This window comes from Peromyscus leucopus, chromosome 14 (genome assembly GCF_004664715.2).
Source record: "Peromyscus leucopus breed LL Stock chromosome 14, UCI_PerLeu_2.1, whole genome shotgun sequence".
Classification (NCBI taxonomy): Eukaryota; Metazoa; Chordata; class Mammalia; order Rodentia; family Cricetidae; genus Peromyscus; species Peromyscus leucopus.
Window position 1 is genome coordinate 49,860,469 of NC_051075.1, and position 23,501 is coordinate 49,883,969.

Here is a 23,501-nt window from a genome sequence, read left to right on the forward strand (position 1 = left end):
ATTCCTTAAAAGATGTAACTATCATAGATCTATCTCAATAAGTGGGAGTTACCATTAGGAACCCTCCTGCAGAGCAAGCTCCAGGCCCAGGTGTTATTTAAATACTATGCAAATCAGTGAAGTGGAGACTTGGCAGTAAATAGCATATTTCCATATGCAAAAAGCCAAATTTGAATCCATACCATGTACCATATCACAAAAACTAAATCAGAATTGATCATAGGCATAAATGTGGAACATAAAACAGTAAAATATGTGAAATAAGATAATTTACCTCCAAGTTATAGAAAACTTACTAGCCTTGGCAGGAAAAGCAAAATCAATAAAAGAACTGATTGATAATTGGATTCATTATCAATCATATAACATAGATTATATGATTATCAATCATATAATCATAACAACATAGAAAATTGTACAAAGCCAACGGTGACATGTGTTCATGTTATAAGGGAGATGGTGAGCAGCGCGTGAGGCTGGGAAGGGAGTTGGTGGTTGGTCACGTGTCTACTAACTATGCTAGAATGAAAATACCAATAATTCTTGATTTGAAAACGCTTTGAAGTCTTGAATGAGGGATGGCTAGTGACTATAAATGTAGTATTGAGTTAATAAAAGTGAACTTTAAACATTTTGTGATTATAAATTCTTTACCCACTGAAGATTTAAGTATGTATAAAGTTTTGAAAATAGAGTTGCATACCATAATTCCTCCACACAGCTATTATGAATAATAATTTGATATAAGGTGTTTTTCAGTCTTTGTTTTTAGTAACAAGACATTTTTTGTCATGTTTGGTTCATATAGTAGACATGCTATGCATATGTCAGTTAATAGTCTGTAAATGCAATGTATTTAGCAAGTGTTTCTTCAACATTTATGAATAAAACTTCCTAAGAAATTGGATAGATTCTTAGCTTTTTGGTGCAGCATAAAAACCTTCACCACTTCTATATGTGGTGTCTTGGACATTGTGTTGCCTCCTGTCCAGTGTGAGTTGCTGGGTATGGAACTGCCTTAGCAGCTTTGATGGGGCAGGATTGGTAGTCTTAGCTGTGCTTCGTTCTTAATATACAGAAGAGCCTGTGTTTAAATTGTGCTAGTGAGTGAGTTTTGGATTATTTCAGATGAGGATGGCAGATGGGGAAATACCCAGTGGTTACCAGAATTTGGTTGCAAGCTTTATCTTATGAAATGACACATTTCAAATTTTCTAGAAACTTTGAGATTTTGCTTTTTAACTCCTCCTGTGTCAGCTTTATTTGCCATCCAAACTGGTTAGTTATTTTACAGCGTTTACACAGAGAAGATATTAGAAGAATTTGTGATGTCATAGGACAGCTGTGTTAGGGCAGTTGTGTCATAGGACAGCTGTGTTAGGGGGCAGTCCCCTGCTGTGATGTCATAGGACAGCTGTGTTAGAGGGCAGTCCCCTGCCGTGACATCATAGGACAGCTGTGTTAGAGGACAGTCCCCTGCCGTGACGTCATAGGACAGCTGTGTTAGAGGACAGTCCTGCTGTGACATCATAGGACAGCTGTGTTAGGGGGCACTCCTCCGCTGTGACGTCATGGGACAGCTGTGTCATGCCCACAGACAGGTAGTTTCTTTTTCTGTGTGACCTGAAATGTTCTTCAAAGCAGGCGTCCAGAATACTCCCCAGCAGGCCCCTCGGTGACATTTTCCTCTTTTTCAGTCTGATTATTTTCTCACACTCATGATAGACCTCTGTGTTCATTTTTCCATCTACAGAAACCGTGAGATCATGGAGAATATATTAGCTGTTGTCCTGGCTATTCTCGTGGCTTTTTTGGGATCCATTCTTCTCATCCAAGGCTTCTTCAGAGACATCTGGGTGTTCCAGTTCTGCCTGGTGATAGCCAGCTGCCAGTACTCGCTGCTCAAGGTACCAGTGTCTCTGCCTTTCATGCTGTATTTAAAGGCCATTCGCCACCTCACCACAGAATTAGAACTTTTACGTTTATTTTTCGTGGAAGTTTACATTGGATTATGTAGCTACCAAAGCAGGGTGTAAACTTAAAAAAAGAATTGCATGTAAATTGAATTTACTAAAAATTGCATCTTTGAGGTTTCTTTCTGTTTAACTTAGCAGCACTAACCTTTCCCACCTTTGAGGCTTCTGTTCCGTGGGTGAGATTTATGAAAATTGTCATTGGTAGATAACACAATGTCAAAAACTAGAAATAGGTTTTACTCTTAGCGGACATCAAACAGAAAATATTGACATCCCCTTGTTACTGACCGAGTAGTGGCTCAGAAGCGTCTGTGTTGCCATTGTAGGCATTTAAGAAATGGGAGAATCCAGCGCATCACCTGGTGTCTGACCAAAGCCTTGCCTTCTGCCTAAAGCCAGGGCCGGCTGTAAGCAGAGTGCTTCCTTCCTTTGAATCGGCATGTCTTACTCTGAGAGCTTGTTTCCCTTAGATGTGCTGGTGTGCAGAGCCCTCCCAAGGCTGGTGCACCTGCTTCAGTTCCGTGGTGCTCCCCGCTCACATCTGAAGAAAACCATCTAGGTCATGCTCTGCTCTGTATTGTCAGCCTCGTTCTGTCATTTAACATCTGTAAATACTGTCTCCATTTCCATGTCCTCTCCTCTCCGCTGCTCGGTGACCTTGCACAGCCTGGGTGGCTCTTGATCCTCAGATGACTCTCATGTATTGTTGCTTCTTTGTTCTATGTGTGCTGCTGATGTTCTGAGAATTCATGGGCCTTGTGTGCCCTATTCTTGGTTTGTATAACTGCCAGTGAAGCAAGTCTTACCGCCTTAGTCAGCCCTGCATATACACGCTGTCCAGAGTCAGCTGTGAGGACTCTGGTCAGCCCTGCATATACACGCTGTCCAGAGTCAGATGTGAGGACTCTGGTCAGCCTTGCATATACACGCTGTTCAGAGTCAGATGTGAGGACTTTGCATCTCTCGCAGGCAGGCTTTAGTCCTGTGTATCTGACTGACAGACACGGTTGGAAATAGCATGATGTCACCTGCTTCATGGTTTGCTTTAATGGTTTCTCTGCTTTTGCTGTGATAGGCGTTTCAGGTGCTTTTCTTCCTCCCTCACTAACAAGTAGCCAAGTCCCTTTGGTTGATTTTGGTGTGCACGTTAAAGTTGCTGTTCCTTAGGCTTGCCTTTCCTCAGCCACTTTAGCTATCCCTTTGTAGCCTTAACCCATGAGAACTCACCCTCTCCTCCAGTGTCCTTGTTCGTTAATTTTGTCCACTGTTTTCAGGTTAGTGTAGATAAACACGGAGAGGCAGCAGGTTGTTGTTGAACTAGCTAACTAGAACAGTAGTCGTGTCCTGAACAGAAAAGGGAGGGGGAGTCAGAGTTTGAGAAGGGGCTGAGGTGGAAAGAACTGACATCATGTGGGGTCGCATCCAGAGAAGGGCCAGATGCCAGACTCGGTGTCCTTGGTGCGGTGTGGCTTTGCAGGTGGTCGTGGACTGTCCTGGGGAAGGTGTGTCGCATGCCACTGGAAATGAACAGGGATTGGGGGTGTTCTGACTGAGGACATTTTCACAGGGTACAACAGGATTGCCCTTGGTTATTTTGCTGTGCAAACACACATAATAAATCGAGTTACCACTATTTAGTGAACTTAGAATCTGTGAGTGGAACTAGACCTTAATGCTAACCCAGGTTCCTGTGTATCTCGTGAGTGCAGTAGTGGCCGCAGGATATGCCAACTTCGCTTACACATAGTAAAGAGCCAAGCCGAAAGATGGACTTGCTGTCTACTGTACACTATCTCAAAACATTCACCAGGGAGTTGGAAGTTACTAATTGACCAAAATAAGTAAAACTGAGGGGCAGTGTGCACCGTGTTTACTATCGTGGTGAGCCAGTTCCTGTAGCTGGTGCTTCGTGTTTGGAATTAATGTTCATGATTTCTTGGTTGCATGACATCTCCTAAAATCACTTAAGAGCATTTTTCCTTATTAAGAAGTTTTTTTATTCATTTCATATACCAACCACAGATCCCCTCTCTTCCCTCCTCCCGCCCTCCCCAGCCTTCCCTCCCAACCCACCCTCCATTCCCTCCTCTGAAAAGCTAAGGTCTTTCCATGGGGAGTCAGCAAAGCCTGGTACATTCAGCTGAGGCAGCTCCAAGCTCCTCCCCCTGCATCAAGGCTGTGCAAGGTGTCCCCCCATAGGGAATGGGCTCCGAAAAGTCAGCTCACGCATCAGGGATGGATCCTTACCCTGCTGCCGGGGACCCTTAAACAGATCAGGCTGCACAAAGTTGCTTGTGACAGAAAGAACTACAGGCAACAAAGGAGCGCTAAGAGTAGGAGACACAGTCTTCCTCAGGGAAGCACCCCTTAATCGGTTATCCAGTACCCAGGGGTCAGCCCTGAAAACATGCAAACAAGTTAGGAATATATGTGTATATACCTACGGGAATGTAATAAAGCTTTTAAAAGACCAAGAATACGAAAGAGGGGTATGGTATGTAGGATGAGTTGGAGGGAGGAAAGGGAAGGGAGAAATGTATAATTTCAAAAATAAAAGAAGTAGTTTAAACAGAGATTCACACACACACACACACACACACACACACACACACACACACACACACACACATACACACACACACACACACACACGAGCTGTGTATTTATTAGACATGAAAGTGGAAAGCACAGTACCATGGGGGGGAAAGGTACAGGTGAGGTGGGGAGAGGATGGGAAGAAGGGGTGAATATTACTAAATCATGCTCATATATACACATGAAAGTCTCATAATGAAGCCCAGCATTTTGTGACTTAACTAAAAAATGAAAATACACTGTTGGTTTTTTGTTCGTTTGTTTTAAAGTTGCTTGTGAAATTCCTGAGACTTGAGTAAAATAATGTATCTTTCTGCTTCATTTCTAGAGTGTCCAACCAGATTCTTCTTCTCCCAGACATGTAAGTCTCCTGGAAGGACTGTAAGTTACAGCTCTCTGGCCCCTAACCACAGCCTGTAGTTTCTCGTGTGTGTACCAGGTTGAGTTACGTCTGTCTCTGTTGTTTCATCCACGTTTGGACACACTGTGGAGTTGATTTATGAGCATGAAAGGAAATGAAACTGTACTGACTGACTGAATCCTGTTTGAAATGAGCATAATAATTCATTTTCTGACAGCCTGCCTCAAGAGAGTGTCACTTAGGCAGACGTAATCCATATAAGCTTGGTTGTTTGCACTTCTTAAAATTTGAAAATAAATAGTGAATTTTTCAAGTAGGAAAAGCTTAACTGTGATGACCAATTAAGAGCAAGAAAAAAAAAAAAGATGTACTGCATTCAACTGCTACTTGAGACTTTGGTGCTAAGTAATAGATGAAATAAATCCTTGCTGATTACCATGTGTCTGTTAATCTGGTTCTGGAGCTACCAAGCCATTTGTGTAGTAGAAGGACCAAAGGATGTCCCCTATACAGTAGTGCAAAGCTGGGTTTGGGGCTCACAGCTTTTATCCCAGAACTTAGCAGGCTGAAGAAGGAAGATTACAGGGAGCTCACAGTGACCAGAGCTACATAAATTCCAGGCCGGTGTGGGCCCAAGAGTGAAATCCTATATTTAAAAAATTTAAAAATGGTGAATGAATGAATAAATAAACTAGTTTCTAAAAATAAGCTCCAAGAATAGTGTTTAGTAGAGCTCTCATTTCTGAATATAATGATTTCATCTTTATATTGAAGTAGTTATTGCAACCAGAACAGAAGGTAAATCAAGCAGGAAAATGGTTTTCTTTCAACTGATGGTGTTTGTGACCTGTCGGAATTACACTGTTTGTCATGTGTAATGGTATGTGGATGCATTGCTGTGTATCTGAATTCTGAGGCCATTGCTGGCTTGCAGAACAGTGTCACCGGGAATAGAGCAAAGCTGATTTCCGTCCCTCAGATTCCTGGGTTAAATTCTCATGTGCATCTCAGCCCCTTCCTTTCTTCCCTTCTTTGCAAACATGATGTCTCTTTACCTTTGGTGTGTTTCTCAGAGTATTTTGTACATTCGTTCACATGATTGTCAAAGTTAGGACATCAGCCCTAATACAATGCTGTCGTCCGGTCTGTAGGTATTTCTCAGGTTTGATCTGTTGTCTTAGCTGGCAGTAGAGTTCCTGATCTGGTCTCTTAACTTTCTTATAACCTGGAGTGGTTGCTTAGAGTCATGATATTGAAATTGTCTATGGATGGAGGCCAGTTATATCGTAGACTAACCTCTGATTTGTGTTTGATGTTTCTTTTTTATTAGAAGCTAGTGCATTTGGGGGGTGGGATAGCCTCAGTGCATCCATCATGCAAGGATGCTATGGCACTGATTTACCCTCCTGCTGGTGGTGTGAACTTCGATCTTTGAGATGAGGATATAGCTTGAGTTTTCTTCAGATCTGTAGTGTTAATGCTTGGGCTGGACAAAGCTTTCATGGAGGCCAGAGATGTCATGTACATTGTAGGAACCTCCAGCTTCTCCCAAGTAGATGCTAGTGTCACTGTTGCCTGTAAGACCGTGTCTACAACTGTCAAATGTCCTCTAGGAAGCAAACACCCTCTCTGTCCCGAGCCTCTGCTCTGCTATACTGTCGTCATTGTTACTCGTGTCCTTCTAAGTCTGTTATTGGGAAGTCCTTTGAGTCTGTATGCATATCTTAGTGTTCCATGACTTCTTCCAACTTGTTTCATGTCTACTGGTTTCTTATTCAACTCAGATATTGTTTGATAGTAGCTAGATATTGATTTTCTAATTCCATTATTCTATGTTAGTTTATTTCTTACTAAAAGGGATAGTTAGTTTTGTCTTCTGTCTTAACTGATTATTTGTGGTGTTGATAATGAACCCAGAACCTTGTGCTCTGAGACAATCATTGCACTACCACTGAACTGTACTGGAGCCTTTTCTCTGTCTCCGTGTCTATGTGTCTCTCTCTGTGTGTGTGTGTGTGTGTGTGTGTGTGTGTGTGTGTGTGTGTTTGTGTGTGATCTGTGTGTTTGTGTGGACTGGTGGGTGTATTACAGTGGACTGTAATGTTACAGTGCTTGCTTTGGTACCCAGGTTGTCCTTCACTTGGCCATTTGAAGCCTATCAGACTGCTCTGTGTCCTTTGACATAGCCCTGTGATCCTTTAATGACTTTTTCCTTTCCAAAATAGCAGTGATTGTGATCAGGTTGGACTTATATTCTCCTACTGGCTCCAACTGTCTTGTGTTTCCTATGAAATTCTGGCTCTTCTTTGTAAATACTACTTGTAAACTAAGATCAGGATGCTAGTAACCTTATCACTAGAATTGTATTGTGTCTAGGTCCTCTCAGTGGTAAAGATAGGTAACTTATACATGTACACTCATTTGTATGTGTATACTTCTCTTGGATCTATTTATAATGCCTATTAAAAATGATGAGTTCATATTGATAGCTCTGATTTCTGACAGTACCACAGGACTCATTCTATTCCTCCCCCTTTCTATATTTGCCCTCGACATTTTTCTGCAACCATCAGAAAACTGCCTTTCATATGGAAATGGTTCAAACCATTAGAACATAAGCTAATAATGACCTTAGGAGTGAGTTTTGGCATTCAGAATGAACTAAACTGACAGTGAAAATGTATTGCTTACAGGGTCATAATCGTATCATTGCCTACAGTAGGCCAGTTTACTTCTGTTTATGTTGTGGTCTTATTTGGCTCTTGGATTATGGCAGTAGAAACCTAACTACAAGCAAGTTCAAATTATATGGAATAACTTTCACCAATCCACTGGTGCTTCTATCAGCCAGGGATTTGGTTATAGGTGAGTCATCTTGAAGATATCTCTCATCTTAATGTTAGTTTATTTGTTTGCAAACAATTTAATAAATGGAAATAACCAGCTCATTTTGCTTACTCTACTCCTGTCTGAGAAATGGCTATAGAGCTACTAAGAATGAAAAGGTTAATGGTGAATAAATACAGTAATTCTGTTCTTGAAGAGGATGCAGGATAAAGATTATTATTATTATTATTATTATTATTATTATTATTATTATATATTTTAGGCTCATGTTATGTAAAAAATGGTTGAAATGATTTTTCCCCCATGTGCTGGAAATTGAATGTAGGGCCTCATAGTTACCAGACAAGTGCTCTATTACTGAGCTGTATCCCAGCCCCTTAAGATGATTTTAAAAGGTATTTTTTTATAGGTGGGAGAATTTAATATCTAATCAGCTGTGTGGCAACAGTAATTTTAGATCATATCTTTTAACGGTCACACAGTAGGAAATGTTAAATTTGACCTCATTGCATATGGGCTTTAACTTAACAAGAGAATGGATGCAGTGTTTTTTTTAATAACCTTCTCTTTCCTTCCATAGTGTTTACACTCTGTTTCCCAATAGTATTTTTCATTGGTCTCCTGCCTCAGGTGAACACTTTTGTAATGTACCTTTGTGAACAATTGGACATCCATATCTTTGGTGGAAATGGTGAGTAAATTACAGTTGCTATGATATGGGTTGTGAAGTAACAATCTGAACATTAAAATACTTCTCTACTTTTCATTTTAGAATTGAGATTAGCAAAGAAAAGGTACTTATTTAATAATTGAAGGCAGAAGGCAGCTAGTTGTAGTTAAGAAAAATAGTCAGGTCTACTATTATTTAGAAAGGTCCAGGAATAGCAGATTCAATGTGTAGGAAGTAACAAAATAATTTGCAAAAGGAAAGTTGTAGAATAGTTCATGCCCCCGACTCCCATTCAGAGGTGATATGTTCCAAGCTACACTGTGGCTATACCTGTAGACACTGCAGATAATAGGAACCTGTATGGACTGTTTTTCGTGTATTGTACCTACATACCTGTGATAGAGTTTAATATATACATTAAGCATCGTGAAGTAAGTAACAATAACTAATAATGAAATAGAACAGTTGTGCAGTTTATCCAGCCAGCCTAGCTGCAAGTGTGAGCTTGTTCACTGGGAAACCCTGGCTTTAGGCATTGATGTAGAGGATGACACCAGCACCCTCCTCTGGTCTCAGCATGCATTTGTGCACACAGATGCATGCACCTGCACACTCACATGCTATAACATGAGGATGACACTAGCACCCTCTTCTGGTCTCAGCATGCATTTGTGCACACAGATGCATGCACCTGCACACTCACATGCTATAACATGAGGATGACACCAGCACCCTCCTCTGGTCTCAGCACGCATTTGTGTACACAGATGCATGCACCTGCACACTCACATGCTACAACCAAGTAAGAGTTATGGGATGTGGCCTCTGTCTTACATTCTCCGGGATTTTTCTATGGAATGTATTTGAACTATAGATGCCCACAGGTAATAGGACCTGTGGAGAGTACAGCTGCAGAAAAGGAAGGGCTACTGTGGAGGTTTTCCCTGAGATCTGTACTCCCCGTCAGATGTTTATAACATCATCTGTGCTGAGCAGGTTGAGGTCTGATTGTACTTGGATTTTGTACTAGGATGCACATTTGGTATATCCCTGTATTTGCTTTAAGAGCTATGGCCAGAATCTAAAAAGCACTTTGTTAAATCAGCTTTTAAGATCTCTGTTTTTAGAGTAGAATATGTATACATTAATCGGTAACTTAGAAAAACAATTTTCTTACCATGCATGTATTTTATCTTTAAAAAAAAAAAAAAACCTGGGGCTGGAGAGATGGCTGAGCGGTTAAGAGCACTGGCTGCTCTTCCAGAGGTCCTGCGTTCAATTCCCAGCAACCACATGGTGGCTCACAACCATCTATAGTGGGATCTGATGCTCTCTTCTGGCATAAAGGTGTAGAACACTCACATACACTAAATAAATAAATAAATAAATCTTTTAGAAACAAAAATCCACTGTTATCTGGAAGATAGTGACCTGCAGAACTGGACAGCAGCTCTGGTGGCAGCCACTGTAGTTCAGATCACATGTTCTTCATCACGTAACGCTTTGTGGAAAGAAGAGCATGTAAACAGAGGAAATATTCAAAAGGAATGCCATTAACCTTATATTTATAGTTCATTTTCTTTACACTTCACATTTGTGATCCTCATTGGCCTTCTACAAGCATGCACTGAAATCATGGCTTAATTTTCAATTTGATGTACAGAGGATGGAGTGTGTGGTGTGTGCAGGTGCTTGCAGGTGCATGCACCTGTGTGCGTGATTACGTGCTGAGGCCAGAGGAGGAGGTTGAGTGTCTCCCTCTCTACCTGCTGCCTTGATCAGGGCCTCTCTCTGAACCAGAAGCTACACTTTGAGCTAGGTTGACTGACCAAGGAGCTCTCAGGATGTGGATTCCATCTGTCTGTGCTCCACAGTGCTAGAATTATGGGCACGTGCAGACATGCCCAGCTCTTTATATGGGTGTTGGGGATTGGAACTCAGGTCCTCAGGCTTGTCCAGCAAGTGCTTTTTTACTCACTGAGCTGTCTCTCCAGCTGACCTGGCTGACATTGTACCTAAAGATAAAACTTTTCTGTGTATTATACTAGCGTGTTTTCTCATGTTTGAATGTGTGTGATTTAAAACAGCTGATGTCGTCATCAGTTCAGCTTAGTGGGTAGAAGGCAGTGTCAGTATTTAGGGACCTACTGTTGGTTTGATGCTGAAGCACATGGAGAGGGCTCTGTGTAGGTGACTTAGAGAGTGATTGGACTTTGTCATTTAAGTTACAATGTGCAAAGTGTTAGGTTTTTAATAAGAAATAAATATCCCCTCTGGATTTCCATTATATCACTATGTAAAACCCCATTAAGGAACTCTCAGTTATATTTTTAATAACAAGTAACTCTTAACTATGCCTGCTTCTTATTCTGTTAATCTATTGGGTCAGTTACTTGTTGTTGACATTTTTCGTAGTCAGATTTACATATTTTTGTGTGAATTGATCAGCAAATGGAAATACAGATTTAATGCTGTGGGTAAAGCAAGTCCTTTTTACATGGAAAGATATTTTCATTGGTTAATTAACACCTCCAGTTTATTTCAGGCCTTTGCAAGCTTTGTTTTCTAATACATCTTATTATTGTAAGATACATTTTTTTTCAAAAAGGGTTATTTTATTTTTAATTAACGGTAATGTGGGTGCCTGTAGAGGCCAGAGGCATCAGAACCCCTGGAGCTGGAGTTACAGGTGGTTTTGACTGTCTAATGTGGGTGCTAGGAACCAAATTGTACATGAGCAACACATATTCTTAAAACTGAGCCAACTCACCAGCCCCCAAGATACATTCTGAAGCCTATTAGAGGTAAAAAATGTTTCTTCTGAGATTCTGAGGTAAATATATTTATCGTAGATTGAAGATAGCAAGTAAGACATGATCCTTGTGATTTGAGCACTTTGGAGGGTGAGGCAGGAGAGTTGCTGAGAGTGGTAAGCCATCCTGAACTGAGAGTGAGACTGTCTCAACAAAATAGTGGAGACGGAAGTCTTCGTTATGTCAGAGCTAATGAAGAAGATGAAGTAGCTGGATGGTTAAAAGTCCCACGAGGAGACAGTATTGTGCTACTTGAAATGCTTTTTTGTGCGCTTGAGGTTTCTACTGGGGGTGTTTCTGAAGTCCTGATTTCTCCTCTCCCCTGTCTAGCCACCACCAGCCTGCTCGCAGCGCTGTACAGTTTCCTCTGCAGCATCGTGGCCGTGGCCTTGCTGTATGGGCTGTGCTATGGAGCTCTAAAGGTAAACGACAGACTAGTGTGCTCTGTGTCTGCATCACGTCTCCACTTGAATGCTTAGAACTGACGGCTGATTCCATCCTGCCCTGCTTGAGATACTTTATCACGAATTCCCGCCCACCTTCTAATGCTGATCTGTACTCCTACTCTGTTTTACTTTGAACTTTAAAGCAATTTGATAATCAGTCATTATTAGAGGAAAATTCTTTTCCATACAATAATCCTAGGTTACTACTTAAAAGTGTATTAAAACCGGACTCACCTGGAAGAGAGGCAAGCATGGTATTGCAGAATTTGCAATTAGATGTCTATTTCTGGTTAAGAAAATATGTAGCTACTCCCTCTTCTCAGGATTTATTCACGTTTACAAGAACATGTTTTGGTTGGGGTGCAGCTCAGTTGGGGAGTGTTTGCCTAGTGTGCTCCAGGCCCAGTGCTTAGCCCCCAGCACAGCCAGACAGAACAGAACAACAAAACAAAAGGAGCCCAGGGCTGCCGTTGACGGGCATGCCAGTCGACGGCACTGAAACCCACTGTTGCTGTGATTTGTGGAGGTGGCATCGAGCCCATGAGCCCCTTCGGCAATTCTAGCAGTGGTTTATAACCCCGCACATAGTTCTGGATTCTTGTCTGTTTTGGTGTTTGTTTTTAATTAAAGCAAGATAATGAGAAAATAATAAGGTTCAAAGGTCTGTGAGAAGTGACTCCCTTTCTGCTTCATTTTGTCTATCTTTTATGGAGTGCCTACTGTATAAGAACAGTGCTAAGAGTCATTTCCTGTCCGTGAGGAGCTTGTAGGTCAGCCAGCATGCGGAGTCCAGAGTAATGAAGGCTCAAAACCATCTGAGCTTCTGGGCCCATCCTCAACGGCTGTGTACTTCACGCAGGCTAGATCCCAGCAGTACATTTGGGGACTATATGGGAAAAGAAAAGAGGGCTAGAAACAGGGTCTAGCTTGAACCAGTGGCTGTATAGTGGCACCTACTAGATGATAGTGGAAATGCTGGAGTTTAAGGACAAGGGGTTTTAACATGAGCACTTTATTGTTCTTATCTATGAGGTCTAGAGGCACACAGTAGTAGTAGTCATGTAGAAAGAGATTATGTTCATGCTTGGTAGATAGAAAAGTCATCAACAGAATGAGTCATTGAAGACTCTGCTCTGGACTGGCGAGAGAAAAGTGGGTTCCCTGAGAGATGATAGGGTTCAAATGTTAGATAAAATAGAGACAGACCCACAGGGAACAGATAGAGAGGCGTAAACGCCTGAAAGGTTTTTATGGGATTTGGTACCTGATAGACTATCAGTGACTTAACAACAGTAGTTTCTTTGGCCTTTTGAGGAAGAAAACTGAAATAAGTTAAAGTTTGAAAGGGATTAGGAAGTGTACTTTGTACTTAGCTGTTAAGCATGTGGATATGATACGGGCTGTGTTCTAGTTTTGTTTTTTAAAGAGATCTGAGGGTTGATTTACATTTAAAGGTAAAGGGAAAAATAAACCAACTATAAAATGAGCACTACTTAAAATGTGAGAGATGATAGCAACAGATATGAGAAATTATTCCTAATATAAACAAAACTAATACAGAGAGAGAGAGAGAGAGAAGCTGAACCTTTCTTAAGAAGAAAGAAATCTAGTGTCTAGATCCCAGGTCTCCAGAAAACAATAACTAATGTGGGGTGGTATGCTTGAGAGGCAGGCAGAGTTAGGAGTTCAAAGCTATTTACAACTACATAGCAAATGTGAGGCCAGCCTGAGCTACATGAGACCCTTTATCAAATGAAAAAAAAAAAGTTTTATTTCATTTGGAATAAAGTACATACTAATAAAACTAAAACATTTTAAACTTTAAATTTTTTGTTTCTAAAATGTTGATGTAAGAGGATTATATGCTAGGTCATAAGTTACAAGCATCTTTTTGTCTGAATTTTTTTCCTCAGGATTCATGGGATGGCCAGCACATTCCAGTGCTTTTCTCCGTTTTTTGTGGTTTGTTAGTGGCCGTGTCCTATCATCTCAGCCGACAAAGCAGTGATCCATCTGTCCTCTTGTAAGTGACATCAGTCATTGTTGAACATTTAAAAGCATGTTGGCATTTCTATAGTCCCTACAGCTCCTTTCCTAGTGCCTATCAAGTGGTACGCGTGTGCGTGTGCGTGTGCGTGTGCGTATGTGTGTGTGTGTACATGTACCCATGGATGCCAGAAACATCAGATCTGCTAGAGCTGGAATTACAGGTAGTTGGAAGCCACCTGTCCATCCACCTGATGTGGGTGCTGGAAATTGAGTTCTGGTCTTCCACAAGAGCAGGATGTGCTCTTAACTGTTGAGCCGTCTCTCTAGTCCCATGGTGGTGGTTTTTTGTTTTGTTTTGTTTTTCTTCCCAAGTTTTAATGACAGTATTTTCACTGTATGCTTATTTTTGCCAAAATAAATCAACTTTTTAGAGTTTACGTGTCTCAGTGATTAAATGTAGTTGGACTATTTGATTTTATATCACAAACAACTTTGCTGATTAACTTGCTCAGTTTCAGACTTCATACCTATTTTCTATTAAATACTTTCTCTTGTTTTTTTTTTTTTTTTTTTTTTTTTTCAAACAAAGCTCTTTGATGCAATCCAAGATTTTTCCAAAAACTGAAGAGAAAAACCCAGAAGACCCCCTGTCTGAAGTGAAAGACCCACTGCCGGAAAAGCTTAGCAATTCTGTTGTAAGTGTACCTTTTTAAACCGTGACAACACGTGTGGCGATGATTGCGATATATGGTGAATACTTTTGAAAGGCCTTAGTAGTTGGAGCAAATGCAGTGGTGTTAAATATTATTCATTGTGTCCAGTCCAGATTTTAACATACTACTTTGGCATCCTCCATCCAAAAGTCCAGAAGAGTTTAGACCAAAATCTAAGACTGTTGGAGCGCTGACGTTATCGCACAGAGGAAAACTATACATTTGATCTGATATGATCAGTCACAGGCTCACTTCCCATGCTATTTACTATTAGCTTCTGACTGTTAGGCACACAGGAAAAAAATTAACTTTATTTATTTTTTATGTGTAGTTCATCTCCCCAAAGTATGTCATGTTATATATGGAAATATTCCCCAATCTGCAAACATCCACAGTCTCTCATACTTCTAGTCCTACACATTTTGGATAGGAGATCGTTAGCCTGCATAAGAAAGGTCCTGTCCTCACACTTGGTCTCAGTATAGAAGAGTATGTCAGCAGGTTTCATGTCGAGCGAAATTACGTCATTTCATTAATCGTAGAAATGTCCGTCCTCCTCAGGGACAAGGAACTGAGAGTTGACTACAGCAGTAGTCACACTCTCTCCGCATTTCACTTTCCCTGGTTTCAGCCATAGAATAAATAATCTGCAAGTTTTGATTTGTACACCACTGAGTAGCAGGATAAAATGTTGCAGTGTTCCCCCCAGATGCGGCACGTACTCTCATCCAAAGTCTCTGCCATGCGCACCACCACCAGCCAGTTACTTAATAGGCACCTTGGTTATGGGTATAGCTGTAGGATGAAGTCCCAGCTGTAGTTTTAGGTGTCTGTGAGGATCATGGAACTTACTAGCTATGGGTAAGGGCAGACTACTGTTTCAACTGTTTAACCTAAGTTAGATTTTGTTAGTATCCCTGTTGATTAGACAACATAACCCATGCTGTGCTTCACTTCTCAAGAGCAGCATGGAAAGTGTGTTGGGGCTGGGGAAGTGACTTGGCAGTCGAGAGCACTTGTTGCTCTGCTGAGGGCCTGGGTTCAGTTCTCACCACCCCATGGCAGCCTGCCACTGACTGCCTCTAACTCCACTTCCAGGAGATCCAACACCTGGTTTCTGCAAGCGCTGTGCACGTGTTGTAGACAGACATGCATATAGGCAAAGCCCCATACACATCAATACATAGACAATTTTAAAGACAGGATTTCCGGGTCAAAGAGAAGAACAGTCTACTAACATCTGCTTAGAGTATTTCTTCTCAGTTCAGTTACTGACTCATCATGTCACTTTATTCTCTTGGAAAGTGGATTCTAGAGGTTCATATCTGTTTTGTAGGGCAACACACACCTTTTTTCTGTTTTATTTTAGGTTGTTTTTCTTTTGTTGTGCTGGAGATTGAACCCAGAGTCTTACTGCTTGCAAAGCAGACACTCTGTTATTAAAACTATGTCCCCAGTCCCCTCATTTTAGATTATTTGTGTCTGAATGATGAACTTACCTAGGTATTCATTGGACATAATATTTATTTTCAGTGAACATGACTTCACAAATTCTTTAGAAAATGAGAAGTAACAAACTACCTCAAGATAAAATTGAAGCAACTTTTCTTCTGATTTTAGTTTCTGTGTTCACATTAAGCATAGTGGAATGTTAAATGCAGCTTATATGTCCATTCATCACTAGATGGCTGGGAATAGCAAGAGGATTCTCTTTTTTACTACAGAATTGAGCATGCTTCTAAAAATTCAAAACCTGAAATGCTCTGTTGAAAACTACTGTTGGAAAAAAAAAACAAAAAACAAAAAACAACGTGGCTTTTAGAACATTTTTTTATTTCAGATTTTTTGGTTCAGGGATCCTCAACTGCAGAGTGCACACAAGGACTCCAGGCTGAATGGATTCTAGAATGGATTTGGGTCCTAAGTTCAAATAAGGGATTCTCAGCCCTGTAAGACTACAGAAGGAGCCCAATCTCAGGAAAAATCAAAAGTGTGTGTGCAGTGTTGATGCCTCAAGAGATCAGCTCTGATCTTTTTTGTCAATAAAAAAGCAAAACGCACTGACCAGTGAGGGGACATCCTCTAAAAGACTGTATGGTCACAGCATTAGAAACTAGGTGTGCTTTTGTGTCCTTGACATACAGGACTAAACTCCGAGGAAACCCTAAAATAGAAGAAACTTAAGGAAAAGAAGATTTATTCTATATGATTATTTTACATAAGAAATACCTAGAAATGCTGAAATGTATCAGTGCAAAATTATTTCTTAAGCTTTACCAATTGGGAAAAAAATGGGAGTTTATTTTAATTGTATGTAAAGAGAAGTGTGGTGGCATTGGGAGGCGGAGCAGGAGAATGGGGCATTCAGGGTCATTCTCGGCTACTGACAACTTGAGCCGCCTGGATTACATGAGACCCTGTCTTACAAACCAAGAAGTGTGTGTTGTTTAATGAGTGCCCTCTGTCCCCAGAGTGAGCGTTTGCAGTCCGACCTGGTGGTGTGTGTTGTCATTGGCGTGCTGTACTTCGCCATCCACGTGAGCACCGTGTTCACAGCGTTGCAGGTAAGGAGTCCTCTGGTTGGAGTTGGTAGGCGGTGACTGATGTCACTGAGGTGTGACATTGTGGCACTGAAGCACTTGAGTTGTTTGCTTTGTTTGGGGTGATTGTTTTTAGTAGTAAGTTTTGTTCCTTTACATTTTTATACACATATACCCTATGTTCTTGTCATCCCTCCCCAACCTCCCTCCAACCCCTGCCAGCCCTCCCCCAGATCTCTTTCCCCTTCTCATGATTGGTTTTGTTTAGTGTCCTGGGTCGTTGACCCAGAGCCTGAGTTTGGAACTGATTATGAGAACCTGGTGAACTTCTCGTGGGTACACAACTGAATACCGTGTCCCTGTCTTCAGTTCAGCAGTGGTGGGGACCCATGAGTCCTCTCCCCATCCCTAGCTGACTGTTAGGAGGGCCTGACTTCTGTGAACCCAGGGCTGGCATACACGGCTGGTGCCTTTGGGATTATATGAGTTTTGAAGTATTTTATCGAGTTTTCTCGGGGCTGTAAATCTTTGTAAGTGGCTTAGGAGCTTTTCCTGCTACTGCAGTGCATACATCCTCACTGCATCACTGAGGTGAGCTGTGTGCAGTGCTCACGTCCTCACTGCAGTCACTGAGGTGAGCAGTGTGCAGTGCTCACGTCCTCACTGCAGTCACTGAGGTGAACTGTGCAGTGCTCACGTCCTCACTGCAGTCACTGAGGTGAGCAGTGTGCAGTGCTCACGTCCTCACTGCAGTCACTGAGGTGAACTGTGCAGTGCTCACGTCCTCACTGCAGTCACTGAGGTGAACTGTGTGCAGTGCTCACGTCCTCACTGCAGTCACTGAGGTGAGCAGTGTGCAGTGCTCACGTCCTCACTGCAGTCACTGAGGTGAACTGTGCAGTGCTCACGTCCTCACTGCAGTCACTGAGGTGAGCTGTGTGCAGTGCTCACGTCCTCACTGCAGTCACTGAGGTGAGCAGTGTGCAGTGCTCACGTCCTCACTGCAGTCACTGAGGTGAACTGTGTGCAGTGCTCACGTCCTCACTGCAGTCACTGAGGTGAGCAGTGTGCAGTGCTCACGTCCTCACTGCAGTCACTGAGGTGAACTGTGTGCAGTGCTCACGTCCTCACTGCAGTCACTGAGGTGAACTGTGTGCAGTGCTCACGTCCTCACTGCAGTCACTGAGGTAAGCAGTGTGCAGTGCTCACGTCCTCACTGCAGTCACTGAGGTGAGCAGTGTGCAGTGCTCATGTCCTCACTGCAGTCACTGAGGTGAGCTGTGTGCAGTGCTCACGTCCTCACTTAACTGCTGGCTGCAGACTTCAGTTCCTGTCCGTGAATTCTTTCAGAGGCTCCCCAGCTGTTCCCTAAATGACATCTGGTTTTCCACAGAGCAAGGGATCCTAGAGAAAGCCCCAGCCAGATGCGCTCTTAGACTCTCCTCTCAGATAGCATCCCACCCTTCTTATCCCTTGCTCACGAGGACTGCCCGGTACAGCATGGGCAGCAAGTACAGAGCTGCAGACTCCAGGAAGTCCCGCCATGGGGACCATGTTGGAGGCTGGCTGCCCTCATGATTCATATCCCTCCTGTATGCGAGATGTGTCTTTTCTGCTAACCCCTCCAGACCTTACTGAGTGCCAGTGGAAGAGTGGAGTCTTGTTATCTAGGCAAGGTCAGGGATGGGTGAGGACCTCCGCCTCCGCTCCTCATGTGCATTCCACACAGGCAGGTCTTCCATCTGAATGCCACCTGTCCCTTGCCAGCCTGGTCTACAGAGAGAGTTACAGGACAGCCAGGAATACACAGAGAAACCCTGTCTTGAAACCAACCCCCTCAGAGAGAGAGAGAGAGAGAGAGAGAGAGAGAGAGAGAGAGAGAGAGAGAGAGAGAGAGAGAGAGAGAGAGAGAGAAGTATGTTGAGGCCTTTGTTATAAAGCTGTGCATAGTGCTCTGGACTTCATGGATTCAGCTGTAATTCTTGAGGGCATCCCTATCCTCTGATCTGTACCACTTCTGGTTGGTTTTGACCGGCTGGTTTGCCCCCACACTCTTGCGTTGTGATATCCTGATTGTGTGTACGTACAGAATTTTTTTTCACAGTTTCACGCGTGTACTCTTCACTTGTGACCACTGTCCCCTCCCAGCTCCCTGCCACACTCCTAGCTCACAGATCTCTCTGTACTCATGGCTGCTTGTTTTGCTTTGTGACCTGCCAAGATTGAGCAGGGCCATCCGTATGATAGTGGGGTTAGAGCTATCCATCCGAGTGTGGTGAGCTCTCAGCAGAATCTCCCAGAAGCTGTGGATAGCCGGGAGTTCAGAGGTAAAGGGTAGAGCCCCGCCGCTCCCTCCTTGATCTGTGACCAATTGTGGCCCCAGTGGGTTAAGGGTCATAGCAGTTCTCTTGGGTCTGGTGGGTGGTGTTTCAGAGTCCTCCCTTCCTGTTCTCCAGCTCTTCCTTCCACAGCCTTCCCGGAGCTGTCGATCAGTACTGTGTGTTACGTGTTTAGAGTTGGGCCCACATCTCTGGCTTGTTTTCTGCATTTTGGACAGAGTCTCTGTGTTCACACTGTTCATCGTAGGGATAGGCTTTCCTGACTAAGGCTGGGAGCTGCTTTTGTCCATAGATGTAAGCATAGGTATTTAGAAGGCAGTTTGCTGCTATGTCCATGTAGTTAACCATCAGTAATTCTTTCCCTGCATGAGCCTACCACCTCCCCAGATGTGGTTGTTAGCCAGGCATACAGTAGCAGACATTGGTCCCTCCACACCCCCTCTGGAGCAGGTCTTGAATGCATTCAGAGAGCCATATGGGAATTTTTGAGTGGATGCCAATGGTGCAAATTTTACCTTGTTAGGTGTTACATTTTGTGTTTCCAGAATACTTGAACATTGTCCCTAGATACAGTTAAGCACTTGTTAACAGTATGATCCCCTCAGGTCTTGGCTTTTTGTTAAAGCAGTTTCTAAGGTGGGACAGGGCCTAGTTTTTGCTAGACTGTATTTCTCACCACTAAGGATAAGCACCCTTGAGGCCTCTGCTTGGTGCGTGTGAACCTTGGTATTTCCCAGGCTTGCTTGTAAAGGTGGCGCTCTTTGCAGTCATGGGAGAGTGCTGTGTGCTGTCTTGGCCGATCCCCTCCTATGGTTCCTCATAGTCTCCTCACGTGTGCGGTTCCCATTCCCGTGAATACTTGAAGGGCTGTCTGCAATCTCAAGGGTCTCCTCTGTTGGCTCCCTTAGCTTCATGGTCTCTGCTTGTGGAGTCCCAGTTCTGAGAGTACCTCCCCTTGGAGCCATGAGTGGGGCAGGCACAGCCCCCTTCCTTGGTTCTCTTTCCTCTGGGCACAGACTTCTTTCTGTAGATCTTACCTAATACAAAGCACTGGGTGGTGTTTTGTTCAGTTTGGGTTCTTTGGGATGGGAGGGTAAGGCGCTGGTACTCCACTCGGGCAGAGGCAAAGGCTCACTCAGTTATTTTAGATTGCTGAGTATGTTTGCTTGTTTTTCTTCTCCAGTTTGAACTGAATTCCTGAACTCCCTCTGGGTACAACTGGACACTCCTTCATGTCTAGGGAGCTCCAGGGCTTCTAACTGTGTGTGACTTGGTTTTAATATTGGAAGAAATGGTGTTGATTCTCCTTCTGTGAATCTAGTTGTGCAAAGACAAACGATAAGACCCTTATTCTGTTCCATTCTGCTCTTCTCTCAGACTGACTCAGCTTCTGCCCCTTTCTCCTCTAGTTCCAACAGTTGAACCCATTCCTCAGTCATTCAGAACATTCTTGAAGCAGGAAGCAACAGTTCTAGTCCCTCTCATTGAATGTAGTATCAGACACCAAAGTAGTTACCATATTTCAGATGTATAGTAAAACAGTCAGCTAATGTTCAGTGGCTCATTTGGACAGAAAAAAACTCCAGATACAGAAATGTTAAACTGTATCTTTTAGATTCTAAGGAACTGGGAGCTCTGCAGTGAGCCTGGTGGGCGCCCCTAACACCCTGGACTGTTTCTCTTTCAGCCTGCTCTCAAGTATGTGCTCTACGCACTGGTTGGCTGTGTGGGGTTTGTAACCCATTACGTGTTGCCTCAAGTAAGGAAACAGCTGCCGTGGCACTGCTTCTCCCGTCCTCTGCTGAAGACAGCTGAGCACAACCAGTATGAAGTCCGAAGTAAGTGTTTCTGGAACACCCTTGGTCTCATGGCTCACTTTACCGTGCCAGCAGTGACTTAAACCAGTGCCATCAAGTCACGCTTTGGCTGGTGTTTCTTGCGGTGGATTTGAAGCTCCTGGTGAACCGTCACAGTCCTGTAGAGTACCGTCTTCAGCTCGAAGAACAGTGGCCGTGCGCCAAGACCATCTTCTCAGAGCAGACTTACTGCTCTAACCCTTGGACTTGTCACTGATGCGTCTTGTGTGGGACTTCTCTTTCTATCAGTCCCTAATCTATATCCAGGCAACCCAGTCCCCCTCCAGTCTTCTGTTTGAAAGGTTTTAACTTCAGCTTTGGAAGGAAGAAAGGCCTTTGTCCCTTATTCCACTAGAGACGCTGTCCTACTTAAGAACAGTTAACAAACCTCTCTGCAGTTGCCGTTCAGATTTGGGATAAGGTATAAAATGACTCAGAAAAAGATAGAAGGCCCGTCCGTTTAGCAAGCTTGCCACTGGAAGATGACTCTTCCTTGTTCTTTAGCCCTGTGATGGCCATGCCTCTACACAAGTGCTAAATCAGCCCAGTTTGCCTCCTGGGTCTGCAGTGAACTGCTATGAAGAGGGTGACTCACCCAGTCATTTAAGGATGAGTTGATATTTCTGAAGAACTTTGAAACTGTATAATAAAGTTGACTTCCAAGCCTCACAATTGGCCTCAGTGCTGACCACTGCTTGGACCCTGGAAAGACAACCAAGTACTAAGGAGCAAGGTGTGATGGAGACCCTTTGGAAAATATGTGCCTTTTTTCCCCCAATGTATGAGTGCTCTGCATGCAAATCTGCATGCCAGAAGAGGGCATCAGATCCCATTATAGATGGCTGAGCCACCATGTGGATTCTGGGAATTAAACACAACCTCTGGAAGAGCAGCCAGTGCTCTTAACTACTGAGCCATCTCTCCAGCCCAATATGTGCCCTTTTAATAAGGGAAGGTTACGTGAAACTGTAAGAATTGGTATTAGCATCAGAAAAACAGTGCAGAGTGAGACTCTTTCTTTCTTTCTTTCTTTCTTTCTTTCTTTCTTTCTTTCTTTCTTTCTTTCTTTCTTTCTTTCTTTCTTTTCTTCCTTCCTTCCTTTCTTTTTTTTGTTTGTTTGGGTTTTTGTTGTTTTTTTCGAGACGGAGTTTCTCTGTGTAGTTTTTGGTTCTTGTCTTGGATCTCGTTCTGTAGACCAGACTGGCCTTGAACTCACAGAGATCCACCTGGCTCTGCCTCCCAAGTGCTGGGGTTAGAGGCGTGCACTACCACTGCCCGGCAAGAAGCTTTCATTTTTTATGATGAACTATTTCTATCACTTTTATAAATAATGGCACCAACTGTATCTAGTTTGTTTTTAAAATCAGTAATTTTACTGGTTGTACATTTCTGTGATCAGTCTAAATTTTTACAGATTTTGAATCACCATAACAATTTTGACTTATTTAAGTACTATAGTAGTAAAGTTGTATGTCATTAGTGGTGAAAATGACTTTCATAAACTGGGTGAATTTAAATCATACATATGTATATCTATAGCATATACCTCAGCATTTAAAACCCAGATACTTGAAAAGATCTTATTTATTTAGGGATGAGGCACAGCCCAGGAATCTTTAGTAACTCTTTCTGTATACAAATACAGAAAATGAGAGAAATTATAGTTAAAACTAAGAGCTCAAGAAATGGAGGTTTTGCTGGAGGTGCAGTTCTGTGATGAACATTGCCTCCCTTGCCTGACCCACAGCTTCACATGAACAGCTTACAAAAGTCAGCTTATTTAAGTGTGAGTTGTGTCTAGGTTGGAAACTGTGTCTAGTGTTTCAGAGCACTTAGAGGTTAACCATTGAAGTCCGGGTTTCTTAGGTTTCTTTGTGTCGATAGCGTGGGGCTAACTTCGAGTCATGAGTTCATCCTTCTTGCTGTATGCCGGCTGCTTTGAGCTTTGTATGACCTGTGATCTTCTGAACTTGTTGCCTCTTCAGATGCGGCCACTATGATGTGGTTTGAAAAACTTCACGTGTGGCTTCTGTTTGTGGAGAAGAATATCATCTATCCGCTGATTGTCCTCAATGAACTCAGCAGCAGTGCAGAGACAATCGCCAGCCCGAAGAAACTGGATGCAGAGTGAGTACACAGCAGTCCTCTGAGCTGGCTCGTTAGATTGGAGCAGTGATAAGCAGTGCCTGCCCCTTGGTAAAGCAGTCTTGAGTCACGGGTCACGTCCTGTCAGACACTGTGTCTCTGGCAACAGCATCGAAAACGAGAAGGCTCGGGTGAAAATGTCTGTCTTCTCTCTTCTGGACGTCACTGTCCTTACTGTTCTTGTCAGCATACTGTCAGTCGGTATTTCACA

General features: G+C 42.9%; 1 protein-coding gene across 5 annotated transcripts in view; it reads left to right on the forward strand.

Moving 5' to 3' along the window:
- The window catches only part of Pcnx1 (pecanex 1), a 149,390-nt gene that overhangs the window by 96,093 nt on the left and 29,796 nt on the right, over window positions 1–23,501 (forward strand). For all 5 annotated transcript variants that reach the window (XM_028877416.2, XM_028877438.2, XM_028877426.2 and 2 more), the window contains 10 exons: window positions 1,754–1,907; window positions 4,900–4,932; window positions 7,626–7,797; window positions 8,360–8,470; window positions 11,593–11,684; window positions 13,622–13,731; window positions 14,287–14,392; window positions 16,882–16,974; window positions 20,977–21,127; window positions 23,131–23,272. In XM_028877416.2, the coding sequence (XP_028733249.1) occupies window positions 1,754–1,907; window positions 4,900–4,932; window positions 7,626–7,797; window positions 8,360–8,470; window positions 11,593–11,684; window positions 13,622–13,731; window positions 14,287–14,392; window positions 16,882–16,974; window positions 20,977–21,127; window positions 23,131–23,272 (1,164 nt within the window). The remainder of the gene's footprint in view (window positions 1–1,753; window positions 1,908–4,899; window positions 4,933–7,625; window positions 7,798–8,359; window positions 8,471–11,592; window positions 11,685–13,621; window positions 13,732–14,286; window positions 14,393–16,881; window positions 16,975–20,976; window positions 21,128–23,130; window positions 23,273–23,501) is intronic.